At 34.8% G+C, this 21,280-nt stretch overlaps 1 protein-coding gene across 1 annotated transcript; it reads right to left on the bottom strand.

The window, feature by feature from the left end:
* Positions 1 to 527: 527 nt before the first annotated feature.
* LOC121366798 lies at positions 528 to 21,251 on the bottom strand. Its single transcript, XM_041491104.1, has 8 exons — positions 20,953 to 21,251; positions 13,495 to 13,722; positions 12,620 to 12,711; positions 9,289 to 9,356; positions 7,610 to 7,724; positions 6,343 to 6,398; positions 5,698 to 5,828; positions 528 to 1,554 (listed from the first exon to the last, which is right to left on the bottom strand). Exons 1-8 carry the CDS (start codon positions 21,118 to 21,120, stop codon positions 1,243 to 1,245), a joined length of 1,170 nt encoding a protein of 389 aa, XP_041347038.1. The 5' UTR covers positions 21,121 to 21,251; the 3' UTR covers positions 528 to 1,242.
* Between the last annotated feature and the right edge of the window lie 29 nt (positions 21,252 to 21,280).

The following is a 21,280-nucleotide window of genomic DNA, read 5'->3' as shown; positions in this document are numbered from 1 at the left end:
TGTTTGCTAGTGTCAGAGTATTTTAATACGTTTTTAACACAGATGCCTTTTAAACATTGTTTCATTAAAATTGGACCGGTGATACATGCAAAAATCTTGCACACAAGTTTTTTTGTGTGTGTGTGTGTATTTACGAAAACTACCGAAATGTGCATTCGGCCAAGATCCATACATAATGATACTTGATATTGTGTTCATTATAACTTCTTGTTGAATATTAAGTTTTAAGAACTTGTCACAATGTTGACACCTTGCAATGGAAGAAGCAGTATTTTTTTAAACCATAGAGAAAAATAGGGTTTTAAAATATCTACAGGCCCTCAAATTATTTTGTTGAGTATATGCAAACTTGTGCCCAATCCTTTTGTTGTTCATGCAATAAAATACTTTTTCAAACAAAAATTGATTTAACAATCCACAAATCTAACACATATTTCAATCATCATTTGAGATTTTATTATCTGATAAAAATAAATTTGTCTATTAAAAAAGGTAAGAATTTTGTATTAACAAATAAAATTCTTTATTCTCTATACAAAATAACATTTCATGGAAAATTATTACAATACATAATCCAAACAAAAAGGATATAATTTATATAAATATTTCATGTATATGTAAAGTAACAAACATGAAAATAGTTTTAAAGTAGATTTCTTTACTGACATGTCACTAATTATTAAATTATTATCAATATATATTTTTTATTATATAAAATCATGTACAACAGCTTTTTAACAAAACAGGGTCATAGAATAGACATATCAAACATTGTACATGTAAATTGAAATAAAATACCCCAATGCCACCCAACAATATATACTTTTTAATCCCTCCATTTGTCTTAAGATAGCCAAAGACAAGAGTCAACTACTTAATAATAATCGTGTGATTGTTTTGTTTACATTTTATTACCAGAAGTAGTAGTATTTTATATTGAAATATTATGATTAGAACTTAGTGTATAATTCAAAATGTTCCCGAATGGCGAAATGTTACGAAATGTACCGGTAAGTGTTTGTTTCACCTATTTTGATCAAACTGCTCCCCTTTCTTCTGGGAAGCAAGACGTCACTGCTCCTACTTTTTCAATTCTAGATCAGGACCTGAATACTTTTCAGTTGCAAATCTTTATATATATTCATCTATGAAAACTGGTTACCTGGTCACAAGAAATCTACACTTATTATTAATGGTAGTATTTATTAAAACAAATAACAATCAGCAATCCTAGTAAAATGGCTATCTATCATCTGATGTTAGCCATTCCGACCATGTCCAGTCATCAGCTCGGTATAACCTCCACATATAAAAACTATTAGCTGCCACTATTTGTAAGATTCTGCCAAGAATGATCTCCCTTGGCCAGATGGCCCCAGTAAATGGTAACCACGACACTTTGGTAAGGAAGAGTCCACTACACTCAGACAGGAACACCGTCGTCAGCTGCGTAAACATGAAAATCACAGCCACTTTCAGCATCAGTGGAGATTTCCATGGCAACAGGTAAGACAACTCTATTTCTTCTTCCTCTGTCATGATGTCGATGTCATCCTGCAAAAACAAACATTATCCATTTCACTGTGACTATATCCTTAAACCTAATCCTAATTTGTAACAAGATGTTTTTGTTGAAAAAACTAAGAAAAAACTAATCAACCAGCCATCTCTCATCCACTGACTGGGCTTCCATAATAGCTCACTTCTGATCCCACCCATCTACAGCCTGACTTGTGTGAACATGTTAGTATAATTAACTTGGGAAAAATTACTTTGGGTTGCAAGTCTTTTTAGTCTTAAGTCTAGTTCGATAACTCAGTCGATACAAGTATTACCTGGTCTTGAAAGACATTTTTGGTCACTCTGTTCACCATAAAGAGAATGCTATAATATTACCTGGTTTGAAAGAAGTTCTTGGTCATTCTCCACAAGAAAGAGGTTACAATAAAACCATTTTATTTTAGAGGGTACTACTTACTGTGTTGAAAGGCAACAACTATTTAATAAGTTAAACTCTTTTTCTGGCTTTTCTACTCTAAATAGCAATTTAAAATTTATATTTATTATATCATACAATAATGGTGACATTGAAATTCTTAACCATGTATTAAAGGAGACCGGACACCAAAAGATATGTAGTGTGTAATGGATTAAGTTAGCGTCAAAGACCGCATTACTCTAACTAATTAGAGGCACCAGTCAGTTGCACGTCTTAGATTTGGGGTAAAAACAGAAGTGGGCGGGATTATGCATAGATCTGAACGAAAGCGAGACAATACGTCATCGGTGAGAGTTACCAAGCAATACCGGTACACGTGTTGATTCTTTGGTTGTGCCGTTTAGTCGTCTTTTTTCTTTCTTTTTTTTGTCTCCAGGTTTATCGAAATTTAATTTGCAAGATAATTAGTGTTATTATATACTGTCGACGTAATTATATGATGGTTAATTGCGCAGTGTTTAACTGCAACAGTAACAGCAATGCATCCCAAGAAACAGCCAACATCATGGTTTTGATTAAAAAAACCCACACCGAAAGTTGTTTTAAAACATGGACGCATTATTGTCGTCGAACGGGCTTTACACCAACTAAATAAAGCAGGTTATGGTACATTTACAATGTGAAAAATAAAACAAGTATGTACTTAAGATATACATTAAATACAGGTATTGCAATTTGTTCACATACGAATATTTAAACTTCACATTTATTTACCTATAATTACCAAATTAATTTTTACCGACAGTCCATAACGACTCCATACTAACGTCTCTTGATCTAGTTGGTTTGTTAACCTCATAACAAAACACCTTCAAAACGTGAATTATTACGTTAGTTAACAATGTTTATCATCAGTTCAGTATATTGTCATTAAAATTAAAATGCTAACACTTTGGCAGGAACAACATACATGTATGTACTCTGGCCAGAAGGAATGATGGTTAATTAGTTTTAAAGCTAATGTCAATTATTAAAGCATAATAAAATGGTACTTTTCAATGCTTTCTGTATGTCATATTAAAAATACTCTACACCAAATAATTGTTTTAATACCTACCCTGGGTTTTTGCCAGAGGGTGCGGATGGTAAACTTACATGGATGTACTAAAAAATCTCAGAAATTAATGTATATATATAATGTTTTATTTTTTCGATAGATTATAGTAACATAATTGCTGTTTAAAATTGGTAAAAGTGCGTGAAATAAAATGTTCAATAAAAAAACATTTCAAACCTATAACCACCCAATAAACTCCTTTGAATATATTTAGTTTTTACAGGCCCATAGGAACGACTTTGGGAGGTGGGGCACCGACGGACCGGGTATAAACTCTGCATCAGATTTTGGTTACAATGGCAAAAATTAATGTGATAAAAAAAAAGCTCACAAGTGGGCCTGTTTTATTACGTACCCTCAACTTATTTTCTGGCAGAAAACCTGGTACCTTTGGCAGAGGTTGAAACAATTGGTCGTCTAATTTTCGACTGTTACCATAAAATAATATAATTAATCACTTTTGGCATCTAACAATTTAAAGCAAAATTAACAATAGTTACCACATGGAATAAGCATCATATATTATTTTGTTTTACCTGTAATATATTTTACCTGTAGTATATTTTCATCAGGACTTCCTTCTTCCTCCATGAATGATTAAAGAAAATAACACTGGATATATTGTAATTATATTTATTTTATTCCAATATATAACAAATGTGTTTTATGTCAGTATGTGGAGCAAACTACCTGAAACAGTTGGTTTGAAATCATGATTACAAAATCCTAAAGATAAAAGGAACTGGTTCCTAACCTCACCCTCTACATATTATCTACATTTGTACAGACCTGTAGGAACGATATTTGAAGGGGGGGGGGGGGGGGGGGGGGGGGGAAATACAGTCTCTAGTGAGGAATACAAACTAGATTTTTATCTTTATATCATCTTTATTTATGCAGAGTAACTTGAAAATTTTAAACATATATTTGCATCCTAGAATGTGTGATGGAGAACAAGTCCCTAGGCCCGCCCCTCCCCAGTTCCTACGGGCCTGTTGTATTTTATATTAATAAATTCAAAGACTACATAATAATATTGTCGATAAGACATATTAGTTGTAAAATGATTGTCAGTATGTGGCAACAGTATAATATTTTCCAACATTTCTGTGTTTCTGTACCCGGCTGTGGACAGTTTCGGTAGACTGGCAACACATTTTCTTAATAATACAAAATACACGGTTTAACCAAACACATTAAAACTTGGAGGATAACTAGTTAAAAGAATAAAGAACATTGTGCTAATTTTAGTTTTTTGTTAAATTATTATATCTTGCTTTGGTGAGGAGGGGACGCATTTTGCAAATTTGCGAAATCGGCCTATGGAATATCCACTGAAGTGTCATATTTACATCTATGCTGAACAAGATTTATGATGAAGTATTACATTTTGTGTGCTTTTCTTCTAATTAGGTCCATTTGCTTCAGTTTACATTAAAAATGTCATAAATGTCACTCAAATCGCTAAGTTCATCCATGCTGCTTGGTTGTTTCTTCAGTTTTCCTCTCATCGATGACGTCACGGGTCTAGCTCATCAATTGTCGACAGTTTCCGGCAAACATCGGCGAAAAAAAAAACCAACCAAGACTGGCACGCTCAACTTGGTCAATAAGGGGAGCGCGGTAGTTGCGTGTTGTGGTTTATGGCGGCAAACAAATTCATTACGCCATATATATGGTTTGGTGTCCGGTCTCCTTTAACAATTATTAACAGCTGTATTTCTAAACGTAAACTACTTGTTCAATGTGGCAGTAATTTAACTAAATTATTTTACTTTGACCATTTTGTTTTTACAATATAGTAATTTTATTCCTATAAATAGGAATACAAATTTTGTCTCCCCATCTTGCTCATATTATTATTATTATTATTATTATTATTATTTGTTGTTGTTACTGATGTTATACAATTCTTATCCGTTTGCTGACACCAGATTGTTTAGCATTGTGCAATAAACTGAATTGAATAGAAGAGGTTACTTTAATGCTAATTTGTTTGAAAGAAGTTCTTTGCAACTCTGTCTAGTACAAGGTTACTATAATATTGCCTGGTCTTGAAAGTTCTTGACAGCCCTGTCCACTATAAAGAGGTTACTGAATATTACCTGGTCTTGAAAGAAGTTCTTGTTAACTCTGTCCACTATAAAGAGGTTACTGAATATTACCTGGTCTTGAAAGAAGTTCTTGGTAACTCTGTCCACTATAAAGAGGTTACTGAATATTACCTGGTCTTGAAAGAAGTTCTTGGTAACTCTGTCCACTATAAAGAGGTTACCGAATATTACCTGATCTTGAAAGAAGTTCTTAGTAACTCTGTCCACTATAAAGAAGTTAGTGAATATTACCTGGTCTTGAAAGAAGTTTTTGGTAACTGTCCACTATAAAGAGGTTACTGAATATTACCTGGTCTTGAAAGAAGTTCTTGGTAACTGTCCACTATAAAGAGGTTACTGAATATTACCTGGTCTTGAAAGAAGTTCTTGGTAGCCTTGTCCACTATAAAGAGGTTACTGAATATTACCTGGTCTTGAAAGAAGTTCTTGGTAACTCTGTCCACTATAAAGAGGTTACCGAATATTACCTGGTCTTGAAAGAAGTTCTTGGTAACTCTGTCCACTATAAAGAGTTTACTGAATATTACCTGGTCTTGAAAGAAGTTCTTGGTAACTCTGTCCACTATAAAGAGGATGCTGTAAAGTCGGATACCGACTGTAACGAGGAAGAATGGAGATAAAAACTTCTTCATGAAAAGCACGGCCTTGGTAGCACTCTCTGAAACGGAAATAAATAATGTAAGAAAACATCTGAAATCATACTTATTTTGTAAACTAACAAGAATTTTGGTGAATTAAATGTTTCCCCTACCATAAACGTATTAGTTGCATCCACAGATGTTAATTAATTTTTTGAGGGTACCAATAGCGTTACAGAAACATTCAGCAGCCTTTGGGATAATATTACACAGGTACTAAAAAGAAACTAACAATATTTTTTTATATTTTTTCAAATAATGTATATATGAACCATTTATGATTCTCATTTGCTGAAACAAAGAAATACTTTAAAATTTATTGGTAATTTTTTTATGGGTCGACTTACAAACGGGTCAATAAAAAATAAAAATCTCAGGGCTTGAAATTAGAGGGTAGACTTATAAGCAGGGTCGAGTTACAGGCGAAGATATACGGTAAAAATTATGGATCCTTTCACCTCACCCCCTCCCAGTAATCAATTCTGAACTGTCCTTAGAAATGACAGAGACCATGTGATTCTGACAGAGGTTTACCTGCACTCATGTAGGCAATGGAATAAAAGACATCTACAAATGACTTGCTGTAGGATCTGCAAAACAATATCACTGGAAATATTATTAGGTTTATTTCTAAGTCTTTTCCTACACAGTTAAGGCCACTGAAATCTTAAGTTTTATTGCAAATATTTGAATTACAGGAAAGTTAGAAATTAACACAAGAATATCTCATTTAAACAAAGATGGAATGGAAGGATTAGCGGATGAATGGATAGATGGATAGATGGCTGGATGGATGGCTGGATGGATGGATGGATGGATGGATGGATGGATGGATGCATGCATGATGGATGGAAGGATGGATGAAAATAATGTATGAGTGGATGGATGGACTGATACTTAACAGATAGCACAAACTTTCAATGTTTGTAATTAACAAAGTGCAATTTCCACTGACAAACTAATAACCTGTAACATCATATAGGTATTTGTGAACACATCTTTATAATATAATATCCAGATATATATACTAAACTCAGTTTGATTATTAAAACTAAGCATGAAATATTATTTGTTACCAGGATCAGGTGACGACTATTACTGCAACATCGAAAAGTATGTTTAAAATCCCTGCGTAATTACACATGACTTTGTTTACACATGGACATGCCCAACTTGACAGATGCATTCTGGGTATCATGTGACTAAATACCATCTCCTTGTTCCTGTTTTTCACATTAAACAACTCTACAACATTACCAATTTGTTGTCAATAGTAATAAACCTATTATTCTTCATTAACTAATCTATAAACAATATACTAACTCTTTATACGTGTAGGATCTGTCATAATTCAATGGCGTTACTGAATTGAATCTAATCACTTCAAATTAATTTTAAAATAATGAATAACTAATATCTGCATCAATTTCACTTAAAAGGTCAGTGTATCTTGTTACTGTGATACTTGTTACCATAAATATTGTTGTCTATGTTTATGTGGTGGTAATTATGGTGTGGGGTTACAATTTACCTAAAATCGGAAAAGAACACACACTTTAGTGATTATCTTTTAATGGCGACACAACTGTGACCAAACGCACTACCATGTGCTCATTTACTGACATGAGTTGCCTCCCCGACATCATAAACCTATTATGCGAGAATGCAACATGATGTAAAGAAAAATGAAAAACGGGCTACCTATCATATAACATTGTTACATATTCCATCAAAACTATTGATGTAATAACTCAAATAATATTATCTATAAATGAATAATGTATCGGTTATTAAATCATACTTGTTCCATGCAGTGGGCACATTAAGAGGTTGACGGACATGTCTGGTTTCTTCGATCATGGCGTACAGCACAACGATACTACACAGACTGCAGAATGCTGCATCACTCACAATGCCTGTAAATATAAGAAAAACTAACTCACTCAGTATTAAAATTATTATAGTTAATGAAAAAGAATAAAACATTTAATAAAAATATTGTCTCTAAATACAAATGTTGACAAGAGTATAAAAAAGGCCATGTTCTCGCTGGGTGAAAATTAAAGGAGGGCGGTCGCACGGCACCAAATCCTTCACACAAAAAAAAACCACAATCAAAAGCAAAAAAAAAAGAAAAAAAAAGGAACACTTGGTTACGATATGTCGTTGTGTGTTGGTCGACTTTGTGGAAAGACATACTCCTTATTAAATAAGTTATTTTGCCTCTCAGTAGTTGGTATGAAAAAGCTGATACAAAATATAAGTCAACTTATTTTTTTAATTGAACCGGAGATGTTGTCGGTCTCACATTCACAGGCAGTTCCGGTTTTGCTGAACCGATCAAACTTTTAATATTATTTTAATAAAGATTTCAAGATATATGAAGAACAATAAAGATGTTTGTAAAGTGATCCCCCAATGTGGGATAAAACAAATTCTGTTCATTTTATTTCCATCTTCATCGAATAAATCGATCACTTTGATGCCAGCTGATAAAAAGTTGTTTTGTTTTTGTAAAGGCAGTGTTTATAGTATTTGGCACCCAAGATAAATGATTTTAATGATAAACACTACCACATATCAGTTGTTTTTATAAGCTGTGATATCCCCCCCAAAATAAAATGTTTATAATATTTTATAAAGAATTGCTGAATAAACAGAATGACAAAGTAAAAATCATCAGTTATAACCAATTAAATCTACAATAGAGGACAAAATATCAGACAGTAGTTAGTGGAAACAAAAGACAGAATGACCGTTCATCATGCGACAAATTTGGCGCCAAATAAATGTTTTTTCTGTTGCCGAATCGATAAAAAATTAAATGTTTTCATTGCTGAAATAAAATATAACTTACATTGTGTGTATCAAATATACAAATGGATACAGGTATGGGACAAAATAGAGGCTGTTAAAACTACGGTTAAATTATGTTACGGTAACTATCGTAAGCTACTGAACTTTTTCGTACACACAACGCAGATTGTTTCCTTTGATGTCGAGTGTGCAGGCGGATTGATTTTTTGTGTGTGGAAAAAAAGTGTGCATTTGGAAATAGCGGAGATAGCTGCTGTAAAATATAGTATGGTGCGAGGAAAATGAAGAGGAGCACAGAAAAATAAAGGAGGGTGGCAAAATGCAATAGCTGGGCGAGCCGCCCAGCTTAAATGGAGCAGCGAGAACACTGAAAGGTATTTTTAAATTTTCAATTCATACACTTATCTATCAAACCGATTCCATGACTTTTCATTACTTTTTAAAGGAATTTTCCGCGACCCTTTTGAAAGGAATAATAACATTACAATCTTCTGATGTTCTGATGCTAATCTCATAAATTTGGGAATTTATTTTTGTTATCCATCAAACACTTTACATGAATTTCCATGACCAAATCAGAATTCTGTGATTTACAAATTCTATGCAGGACTTCCGTGACCTGTATGAACAATGACAAGGAGATGAATGTAAGAGTATTAACACCTGTCTGAGGCGCCATCCACATCATGTTGTGCATCGTTATCAAGACAACCAGAACCAAAAACACCAGCCTGTAAAACACAACAAGAACCAAGTCATGATAAAAACATTGTCAGTCTATAAAACACAAGAACCAAATCATGATAAAAACATTGTCAACCTGCAAAACAACAATAACCAAGTCATGATAAAAACATTGCTAGCCTACAAAGCACAACAATAACCAAGTCATGATAAAAACATTGCTAGCCTACAAAGCACAACAATAACCAAGTCATGATAAAAACATTTCTAGCCTACAAAGCACAACAATAACCAAGTCATGATAAAAACACTGCTAACCTACAAAGCACAACAATAACCAAGTCATGATAAAAACATTGCTAGCCTACAAAGTACAATAACCAAGTCATGATAAAAACATTGCTAGCCTACAAAGCACAACAATAACCAAGTCATGATAAAAACATTGCTAGCCTACAAAGTACAATAACCAAGTCATGATAAAAACATTGCTAGCCTACAAAGCACAACAATAACCAAGTCATGATAAAAACATTGCTAGCCTACAAAGCACAACAATAACCAAGTCATGATAAAAACATTGCTAGCCTACAAAGTACAATAACCAAGTCATGATAAAAACATTGCTAGCCTACAAAGCACAACAATAACCAAGTCATGATAAAAACATTGCTAGCCTACAAAGCACAACAATAACCAAGTCATGATAAAAACATTTCTAGCCTACAAAGCACAACAATAACCAAGTCATGATAAAAACACTGCTAACCTACAAAGCACAACAATAACCAAGTCATGATAAAAACATTGCTAGCCTACAAAGTACAATAACCAAGTCATGATAGAAACATTGCTAGCCTACAAAGCACAACAATAACCAAGTCATGATAAAAACACTGCTAACCTACAAAGCACAACAATAACCAAGTCATGATAAAAACATTGCTAGCCTACAAAGTACAATAACCAAGTCATGATAAAAACATTTCTAGCCTACAAAGCACAACAATAACCAAGTCATGATAAAAACACTGCTAACCTACAAAGCACAACAATAACCAAGTCATGATAAAAACATTGCTAGCCTACAAAGTACAATAACCAAGTCATGATAAAAACATTGCTAGCCTACAAAGCACAACAATAACCAAGTCATGACAAAAACATCGCTAGCCTACAAAGCACAACAATAACCAAGTCATGATAAAAACATTGCTAACCTACAAAGCACAACAATAACCAAGTCATGACAAAAACATTGCTAGCCTACAAAGCACAACAATAACCAAGTCATGATAAAAACATTGCTAACCTACAAAGCACAACAATAACCAAGTCATGATAAAAACATTGCTAACCTACAAAGCACAATAACCAAGTCATGATAAAAACATTGCTAACCTACAAAGCACAACAATAACCAAGTCATGACAAAAACATTGCTAGCCTACAAAGCACAACAATAACCAAGTCATGATAAAAACATTGCTAACCTACAAAGCACAACAATAACCAAGTCATGATAAAAACACTGCTAACCTACAAAGCACAACAATAACCAAGTCATGATAAAAACATTGCTAGCCTACAAAGTACAATAACCAAGTCATGATAGAAACATTGCTAGCCTACAAAGCACAACAATAACCAAGTCATGATAAAAACACTGCTAACCTACAAAGCACAACAATAACCAAGTCATGATAAAAACATTGCTAGCCTACAAAGTACAATAACCAAGTCATGATAAAAACATTTCTAGCCTACAAAGCACAACAATAACCAAGTCATGATAAAAACACTGCTAACCTACAAAGCACAACAATAACCAAGTCATGATAAAAACATTGCTAGCCTACAAAGTACAATAACCAAGTCATGATAAAAACATTGCTAGCCTACAAAGCACAACAATAACCAAGTCATGACAAAAACATCGCTAGCCTACAAAGCACAACAATAACCAAGTCATGATAAAAACATTGCTAACCTACAAAGCACAACAATAACCAAGTCATGACAAAAACATTGCTAGCCTACAAAGCACAACAATAACCAAGTCATGATAAAAACATTGCTAACCTACAAAGCACAACAATAACCAAGTCATGATAAAAACATTGCTAACCTACAAAGCACAATAACCAAGTCATGATAAAAACATTGCTAACCTACAAAGCACAACAATAACCAAGTCATGACAAAAACATTGCTAGCCTACAAAGCACAACAATAACCAAGTCATGATAAAAACATTGCTAACCTACAAAGCACAACAATAACCAAGTCATGATAAAAACATTGCTAACCTACAAAGCACAATAACCAAGTCATGATAAAAACACTGCTAACCTACAAAGCACAATAACCAAGTCATGATAAAAACATTGCTAACCTACAAAGCACAACAATAACCAAGTCATGATAAACACATTGCTAACCTACAAAGCACAATAACCAAGTCATGATAAAAACATTGCTAGCCTACAAAGCACAATAACCAAGTCATGATAAAAACACTGCTAACCTACAAAGCACAATAACCAAGTGATGATAAAAACATTGCTAACCTACAAAGCACAATAACCAAGTGATGATAAAAACACTGCTAACCTACAAAGCACAACAACCAAGTCATGATAAAAACATTGCTAACCTACAAAGCACAACAACCAAGTCATGATAAAAACATTGCTAACCTATTGGTAATTTTGATAGTCTTAGAGAGGAAATCCATTAGTAGCAAGGGCTCTTTTAAACGCAACAGGGCGGGACGTAGCCCAGTGGTAAAGCATTCGCTTGATGTGCAATTGGTCTGGGATCGATCCCTGTCGGTGGGCCCATTGGGCTATTTCTCGCTCCAGCCAGTGCACCACGACTGGTATATCAAAGGCCATGGTATGTGTTATCCTGTCCATGGGATGGTGCATATAAAAGAACCCTTACTGCTAATCTAAAAGAGTAGCTCATGAAGTGGCAACAGCAGGTTTCCTTTCCCAATATCTGTGTGGTCTTTAACCATATGTCCAATGCCATATAATCATAAATAAAATGTGCTAAGTGCATCGTTAAATAAAACATTTCCTACCTTCCTTTATATGCCACATCCACCAGAAAGGATAGTGACAGTGCACGGACTGGATCGACAAATAGCCCAATGACAGGAATGGATCTTAGACCAACTGCTAATCATGCAAGCATGTTGTCACTGGGCTACGTTCACGCTCCAGACCAATGTGTAAGTAAACAGTGTACAAAAAGTATTTATTATTAACAGCTTTTATCTTTGTTTTAAAGATCTTTTTCTCACCATAACTGTATGGAAGTTGATTCTAGACAGAAGTTTACCACTAGCCATATACATATGAAGTAACAGATCAATGAGAAGACGATGACAAGAGCCTGAAAAATAAAATGTGTACTGTTACTATCAACATAGCTATCTGCAAATTGGTAAAATAATGTTTACAATAATTTAACCGTAGGTAGATGTCTACCAGGTTAAAACAATTCGCCATGTCAGCTTGGATTAATAACATAATTTCTTTTCATAATATACTCTTAATAAAACATTGTTATGTCAAATATTTTGCAGAAAGAGAAGAAACAGTGCACACCAATAACATAAAAACACACACAAAAAAACCATTTAATTTGTGAAACTAAGGAAAGAATAGGAATATTTGTTTAACACCCCAGCACATTTTAAAACTGCAGATATCCAACAGTCACTTCGACACATCTTCAACAGGAAACCTGCTGTCACCTCCTTGGATACTCCTACGAAAAACCAACAAGGATCTTTGCTATGCACTTTCCCATACAGGACTGTACGTACCGCAGCCTTTGATATACCAGTCATGGGGAAGATCTATGAAGAGCAATTAATCCTAAGACAAATGAGTCAAGCATTAACCAGTGAACAACATTTCTGTCAGAGTTAATCACTGTTAGAGCAGTTTTCTGGTTTTTGACGAAGAATGCTGAAAATGGATACATTTTGTGCCACACATATGGAAACACTGCCACAGAATTAAAAAAATTTAATGCATCTATCCTCACTCCATCCCACCCCCATTAGAGTTTCACACCCACACAGAGCCAGAAACCGTGCATGTAGAAAATGGTCTGTAGAAAAACATTACTTTCAGTGAATATCACAAACAGTTGACCCAGTGGTGATACCTTCCATTTTGGTGCATTTTCATCATCATCATCAATGTTGTCTGCAACACGTTGACTACACCGCATGACAAAGTTCTGAGCCAGGACAACCTCTGCCAACAGTAAGACAGGTTCGGCCAGCCATATCAACTTGTCATACAGCCATATGAGCGGTACCGGGGTCAGGTTGATGGGCAACAATAGCAGACCAGCCAACAGACATAGCTCAAGATAAGGAATCACGGAATACTGAAAGTAACAACAATTTTATTTTTTTAAAATAATAATAAATAATAAAAAATAATAATAAATAAATAAATAATAAAACTAAAAGCATTTGATTGGTTTTTTACTCAGATTGAATTTAACTTTCTGAAACCTGAAAAGCAATCTAGTTTTGTTAGATGTTCAAATCCATAGCATTATAAGAAAAGTATAATTGTTATAGTTATAGTTTAATGCTTTTATACAATACCTCAACAAACACTAGTCTATACTAGTCATTATCAAACAGGAAACTACAAATTCTCGGAACCGGCGTGACGTCACACGGCCTAGTTACCGATCATCCAGGTCTTTGGGGGTGAAGCAAAGCCTTAGTGATTACTGTTTTACATAGAATAAAATTATCATATTAACTTTTTGCATGCTTTGCATATTGTCATTTATTTTCTGTAGCTAACACATAGTTGCAGCATGTCTTATGAGTATTATAGCGGCTTGGGTTGTCATATAACAGAAGCGAACAACGGGAATCTGAATTAGTCCAATCTATATTTATTACCTACATGTTTCCGTATAGCTAGTATTTCAAGGAGATCCGACTAGAGGCAGGTTGGGCAGAATATAATTTTTTGTTGATGCAATTTTTAGGTAATATTAATTATAAATTTTAACAACTTTGAAATAATAAGATAATTATTAATATAATAATTATGATGTGGGCTACAAAATATATAATTTGTATGAATAATAATAAAATTTGTATGCATGATATAAGTAAACAATTGCAAAGTTCTTACTTTACAACTTTAAATTACAGTATTATTATCATTTTATTATATAGATGTAATGGCAACAGAAAAAATGTTCCACTGAAAACATTCTTTTATTCTTTAAAAAAAAAACCATTTCTTGAAATAATTAAATGATTTGGTTTTTACAGATTGTGAAATTATCTCATGATGTTGGCCTTCCTTACCGGTTGAATGCAGGTGAAAAGAAAATAGCAATAATAAAATATAGCCAACCTCAGACCTTGTCATCTAAGGGGACTTATATCTCTCTCCAGCTACCCATCACTCCCCTGAGATTAGTTCAAGGAGAATAATATATGGCTCCCTTTGGCATGTGAATATTAATAATATTTTAAATTGTCCCCCATAATCTAAGTTAGGGGAGCAATTAATAACTCCTCTCAGTTATTTTCATGTCACGGTGTACAACCTACTAAAATATATATATTGGTGTTGTTTTATATCTAGTCAAAGTGGATAATGCAAATATTTTCTTGTTCAGTCTTGTACTGTACTGGAATTGTTATTGCAATTAAAATTTAAGTAATACATATAAAACTAATTTTTGATAATATACAACTTGAGAAAGGAGATAGAGGCAAATATTATGACTGTTAGTAAACTGATCTACATCAATATGCCTTCTACTAGACTACACATAATTAACCTAAGTTCCTTTTAACCTGGGTTAAATTACCTCTTGTATAGATGCACTTATATAGCATATTAAAGGAAAATGTATTAATGAGATGGTTAAATGCTATATTATTCTCCATGTCAGTGTTTTCAGAAAGGAAAACAAATATCAGATATGGTACATATATCTATATGTATATATACTGAACAAAATAAGAAACTTCCGCTAACTTTGCTTAACATAACTTGATGAAAACAAACCGGGGGAATAATTGTTATATATGCGTTTAAAGAGTGTTCCATGATGCATCGTTTGGTGCAAAAATCATGGCCATAGGTTAACAGAAACTGGGAGAAATTTTGACCAAGTGTGGTAAGGGTTCAAAAAAAAAAACCACTTAATAACGGGTATGACCACCTCTTGAATTGACCACTGCAGTGCATCGCAGACGCATAGAATTGACTAAAGTGTTGATTTCTGCCTGTGGAATATTGTTCCATTCCTGAATGAGCGCTTTACGAAGTTCGTTGACGTTAGCGGGTGGGTTGGGACGACGCCTCAATCGTCTGTCCAGACTATCCCAGACATGCTCGATGGGGTTGAGATCAGGACTTTTAGCGGGCCAGTCATCAATGAAATCAACGTTATTTGTCCTAAGAAAATTTACAGTGTCTCTAGCTGTATGAGAGGTGGCATTATCATGCTGAAAAATCGAGATGCTGGCATTGTTATGGAACAGAGGAATCACGCGATGAGCGACAATGTCATCGCGGTAACGTTGAGCATTTAAATTGCCATCAATGACGACTAGTGGTGAACGATAACCATGGGCAATGGCTGCCCAGACCATGACACAACCCCCACCCCCGAAACAATCTCGTTCAAGAACACAACAGTCAGCATAGCGTTCATTTCTCCTATGGTAGACGCACACCCTGCCATCACCACGTTGTAAAGAAAATCTGGATTCATCCGAAAAAAGAACGGTATTCCAGCATCGCTGTATCCAACGAGTGTGTACACGTGCCCAGTTAAGACGATTTAGACGATGACGTTGCGTTGAAACGCATCCGACGTAAGGACGTAGTGCATGCATGTAAACCGTTCTCCCACAGACAATTACAAACAGTTTGCCCACTGATTCGGTTATTATGAAGCCCAGGTGTGTTAGCAGCAGTAGCAGTGGCAGTTGGGAATCGATTGCGCAAATGCGTGTTCATGATATAGCGGTCTTGTAACACGCGGACGTCCACTACGTGGCAAGTCGTTGGTGCTTCCTGTCGTTCGAAATCTTATGCAAAGATTTCGTATCGCTCGACTAGAACTCCCAACATTCCTTGCAACATCTTCTGCTGACATGCCAGCATCAAGCATGCCAATCACCCGTTTCGCGTAAATTATTGGGTATTCTTGGCATACTAAAAATGCTACAATGTAAAAAACTTTATTTTTTTTTACAAATTTTGAAGCGTTTTCGTTCACTTGACAACAATGTCAGTAAGACAAGTAAAACAAATTGACCGAATACTACACGAGACATGTCGAAACATGCATGCACGTGCAAATTGAATTTCACGTTGTTGACGATTAACAGTGCAAAAATAATCGATAAAATTCATAAATCCTGATAATAGAGCTCAAGGCTAATACTACCTATATAATTTCATTACACAATGAATTCTTTAACACAACAAATACTATATGTACAAATCGGAAGTTTCTTTTTTTGTTCAGTATATTTAGATAGATATAAATGTATAATAAAAGAAAACAAGTGTACAGTATGTACATGTGTATCACTGTATGTATTTAAAACATTTTGTTTTTTTAATTCCTTTTAAGACAGGTGGCCGCTGATTACAGGTTGCGACATATAGTCTTTAAAACATATTGTTGTTTCTTGTTTTAGCGTCTTTACTGCTAATTAATGGATGTGTGCTTCACAGTTTACTATAAATAAACTTTTGACATGTCGCCTCCTTCAGGAAAAACTGCAACTGGAATGTATTCAATTAACCATTCTCAACAAGTTTGTTTTCTCTTTCCATTTAATTATTTAATTTCTACTTCATGTGGTGTATTGTCATAGTAAGTGAATCTACAAATGTCAAGTGCGACCTACCCAGAGGCAATTAGATGCTTTCCATAGTCATACTTTCTTAATTGATACACAGTAGAGATGTCAGGACTGAACGGGTACTAGTATTCCTGAAGGTGTGAACATTGGTTATTTGCCACGCCTTATCGCTGTTGTTAAATATCCCTTTTACATAATCGTAAACATTTACTGTGACTGCTTAATACAGGTATTTTAGTGATTTGGGATCCGATTTGGGTGGCCGCTAGCCGCGTTAGACAGGTGACCGCTTATTACAGGTGCATTTACGTTATAAACCGTTTGGGAGGGAAAGAAGTGGCCGCTTAAAGGAGGGGACAATCAAGGCATTTGACCTGGTATGCGTATTCAACGATATATAATGCACATTATTGCTTAATATCAACAAATATAATCGTATAGTTAATTAATAAAACTGTTAAATGTGACGGCTATTATATATAACGGGCGCAGCCATTTTGTACCATCCCAGTGAATACGCCCTCTGGCGAGCTGGTGGTTACGTAATACCTAACGTGTCACGTCAGGAATTAGTCTTCGAAATGAAGAAACAAAACATACCTGATTTTTGCGGATGCATCGCAATGTTCTGTAATAATATCTATCCCAGTAACACAGCAACGTGTATATGTGGTTTATTTTTCAATACAAAATAAACCACCATTGTCAAAGTGTTGAAATAACTATTATATTTTTATTATAAATTAACTCACATACTAAAATAATAGTCGGAGTGTTTTCTTGCTTAATTGGTCTTTTCTTTCCGTGGCCTGTGCCTGTGGTTCTTGATTGGCAGGTGTATATTTAGACGGTCCCTAGACACTGTGTCTAGACATACTAAAAAGACATGCCTCTTTTATTAAGATCACAGGGTATTGTGTGATAACCTCAAATCGTAATGGACTTTACCAGCTTTATTACTGTAAGTAATTCTGTAAAACCCTTGATTAAGTAGACTTTCCCATCTAAAATCACAAAACTGACCAACCGGCTTCGATGGAGTCGTAGCAGGCCATCGGTCTACAGGCTGGTAGGTACTGGGTTCGGATCCCAGTCGAGGCATGGGATTTTTAATCCAGATACCGACTCCAAACCCTGAGTGAGTGCTCCGCAAGGCTCAATGGGTAGGTGTAAACCACTTGCACCGACCAGTGATCCGTAACTGGTTCAACAAAGGCCACGGTTTGTGCTATCCTGCCTGTGGGAAGCGCAAATAAAAGATTCCTTTGCTGCCTGTCATAAAAGAGTAGCCTATGTGGTGATAGCTGGTTTCCTCTAAAAAACAGTGTCAGAATGACCATATGTTTGATGTCCAATAGCCGATGATAAGATAAAAAATCAATGTGCTCTAGTGGCGTCATTAAATAAAAGAAAGTGGCGACAGCGGGTTTCCTCTCAAAATCTGTGTGGTCCTTAACCATATGTCTGACGCCATATAACCGTAAATAAAATGTGTTGAGTGCGTCGTTAAATAAAACACTTCTTTCTTTCTTTCTTTCAAAACTGACCAATTACGTAGTCCCAGAGAAAAGAAAATTATCACTTGGGTATCATGAGTGGTCGTTTTTGCTCGAACGTATCCTACCAATAGGCCTAATAATATGCATTTTTTCTTTGGATTTTTTCAAAGAAAAAATTACTATAACTCCATTTCATTATATTGATGCAAATTGAAATATATTTAGTTAAATAGTTTATTATACTATCAAGTCATTTATGTTGTTTTACAAGTCAGGTTGATGAAAGAAAGCGAAGTGCCTTGTCGTAAATTAGAGCATTTGTTTACACTGTGCATAATAGAGAAGTTGGACCTGAGCTGACATCACTTCACCCCAAGCTATACCACCAGACGTCACAAAAATGAAACAAAATGGCTGCCCCCAGTTAGCAGGAATAATCACGGTTTTTTATCAATTCTAAAATTACGCGTTTTTCATTTGTTAAAGTCAGTATGTGTTGGTGGTCTAGGTATGCATCTTTCCAACACATAAGGCTCTTGTTGGAGTTTAGTCTACTTTTAACTGAATATGGGTACTGATTAGATTTGTAAAAATAGGGGTAGGTTACAATATCATATATGTATCCCAATAGTCTGATATATCTGCAAGCAACCGAGTATGTTGTCAGATTCACTTCTAAATTACATGCTCCATGTTATTCATTTCTGTCCTGTAAACTCCTACATTTTAACTCATTTTGCTCTGCAGAATTACACTGAATGCTGGTCAACTCACACGAAAACCAACTCGCCCCAAACTTTACTGTCCGTAAATAATTGTGATGAAATTAAAAATGGAAGTCTACACCTTTGGTGTCATTATTGGTGTCTATTTATTAATATTACAGTGAAACAGTGAAATATTGGTATATTTAATTAATAAAACAGTAATGATATGAGTTGATTAAAACAGTGTGGGTCAAGTTGACCAACCGCTGCGTCGAGATGACCTGCTCCTGTCACATTCCAGTCCTTGTAGCTATATGTGCTTTTTTCTACTGGCAACCCCTGCATTTGCCCATGACAATCAGCAATGCTGTGGAGTTTTTAATTCTCCATGTTACTTTTTTGCCTTGCACTATATTCAGGGCTTTTTTTCAATGGCATGTTTTATTGGGGTACCAGACGTTTCGCCCCCAAGCCAGTTCACTCCCAGGTTTGTTCGCCCCAGTCAGTTCGCCCCCAAATAGGATGTCAGATGCACGGTTTGGCAGTCGTCGACCCAATTATGATTTACATTTTCAGATCACACAGAATTTTACTTTCGTAAGACCGGAATAAACAGATTTATTATGAATGTCATTAATGCTTAATTCTCAGTAAGATGTGCCATGTCATAGGTTCTTCATACCTGAATGGTAAACAGTCTTTTTTAGGCGTATTCAAAGAGCACAGGTCTATCAAGGACTCTCGTGAACAACATGGTCGGAAGACTACCAAAGCGTATATATATTTAATAACCCATTTTATTGCTTTTATTATAAGCTGCAGTGAATTTTTATTGAATTAATACAAACATGTACATGTGTAAATATTTTGAAATAACAACAAACTCCATACTTCTGTAATAATTTCCATTACGTATATTCATTATCTTGTAACAAAATAAATATTTATAATTTCCAGAAAATACAGTAATACAGGCAAACAGTTGGGGGCGAATCATATTGGGGGGTTAACTGGTCGCTGGGGTAAACAGGTCGAATTGGGGGCAAGCTGCAGTGATTTTTTATTGAATTAATACAAACATGTACATGTGTAAATATTTTGAAATAACAACAAACTCCATACTTCTGTAATAATTTCCATTAACTATATTCATTATCTTGTAACAAAATAAATTTATAATTTCCAGAAAATACAGTAATACAGACAAACAGTTGGGGGGCGAATCATATTGGGGGGTTAACTGGTCGCTGGGGCGAACAGGTCGAATTGGGGGCAAACTGACTGGGGGTGAACTGCCTTGGGGGTGAACTGCCTTGGGGGTGAAACGTCATGGATTCGGGTTTTTATACTTTTTTGCTCTTGAAAATCATGGGCTATTTTAGTAGTATAAACTGCACTCACTTTTGATCAATATTTAATATTGTAATTGAATGATTGATGCAAACGTACATATTTGTTGAAAAGAATACAAAAAAAAAAGAAAAAAGAAAAGTAAACTGCCACGACTTTCGATCCCCCATCGAGTTAGAAAAACGAGTCTCACCAAAACTTTAGGTATGTAGTTTACAACAAGAGAATGAATATACAATAGTAATGACAATCTTAATATAACATCTACTCCACAAAACGCGCCATACAATGGAAGTGTCACTAAACATATATAAGGCAAAAACTCGACAATGCACAAACATGGACCAAAGCACATTGACATCGTTGTTAAATCAAATATGGCGCCCTACATAGTTGTGTCATTTCCGTTTGTCTAACAATGAAAGTACAGGCAATTTTTTTCTTTCAACATAATCAAAATTTCCTATTCTAAAGCACATATGTAAATTTTATTCAAAAGTCAAAAATATAAAAAGTGACAT

Source organism: Gigantopelta aegis, chromosome 3 (assembly GCF_016097555.1).
Source record: "Gigantopelta aegis isolate Gae_Host chromosome 3, Gae_host_genome, whole genome shotgun sequence".
Taxonomy (NCBI): Eukaryota; Metazoa; Mollusca; class Gastropoda; order Neomphalida; family Peltospiridae; genus Gigantopelta; species Gigantopelta aegis.
This window is presented reverse-complemented; position numbering and strand designations above follow the sequence as displayed.

Bases quoted from the DNA above. Each gene is read 5' to 3' on its own strand.
- LOC121366798 (XM_041491104.1), bottom strand. From the start codon at position 21,120: ATGTCAATGTGCTTTGGTCCATGTTTGTGCATTGTCGAGTTTTTGCCT. The intron at 12,712-13,494 runs GTATCACCACTG...TTTATTTTTCAG, and splicing joins AAAATGCACCAAAATGGAAG to GCTCTTGTCATCGTCTTCTC. The intron at 5,829-6,342 runs GTAAACCTCTGT...TTTCCGTTTCAG, and splicing joins CATTGCCTACATGAGTGCAG to AGAGTGCTACCAAGGCCGTG.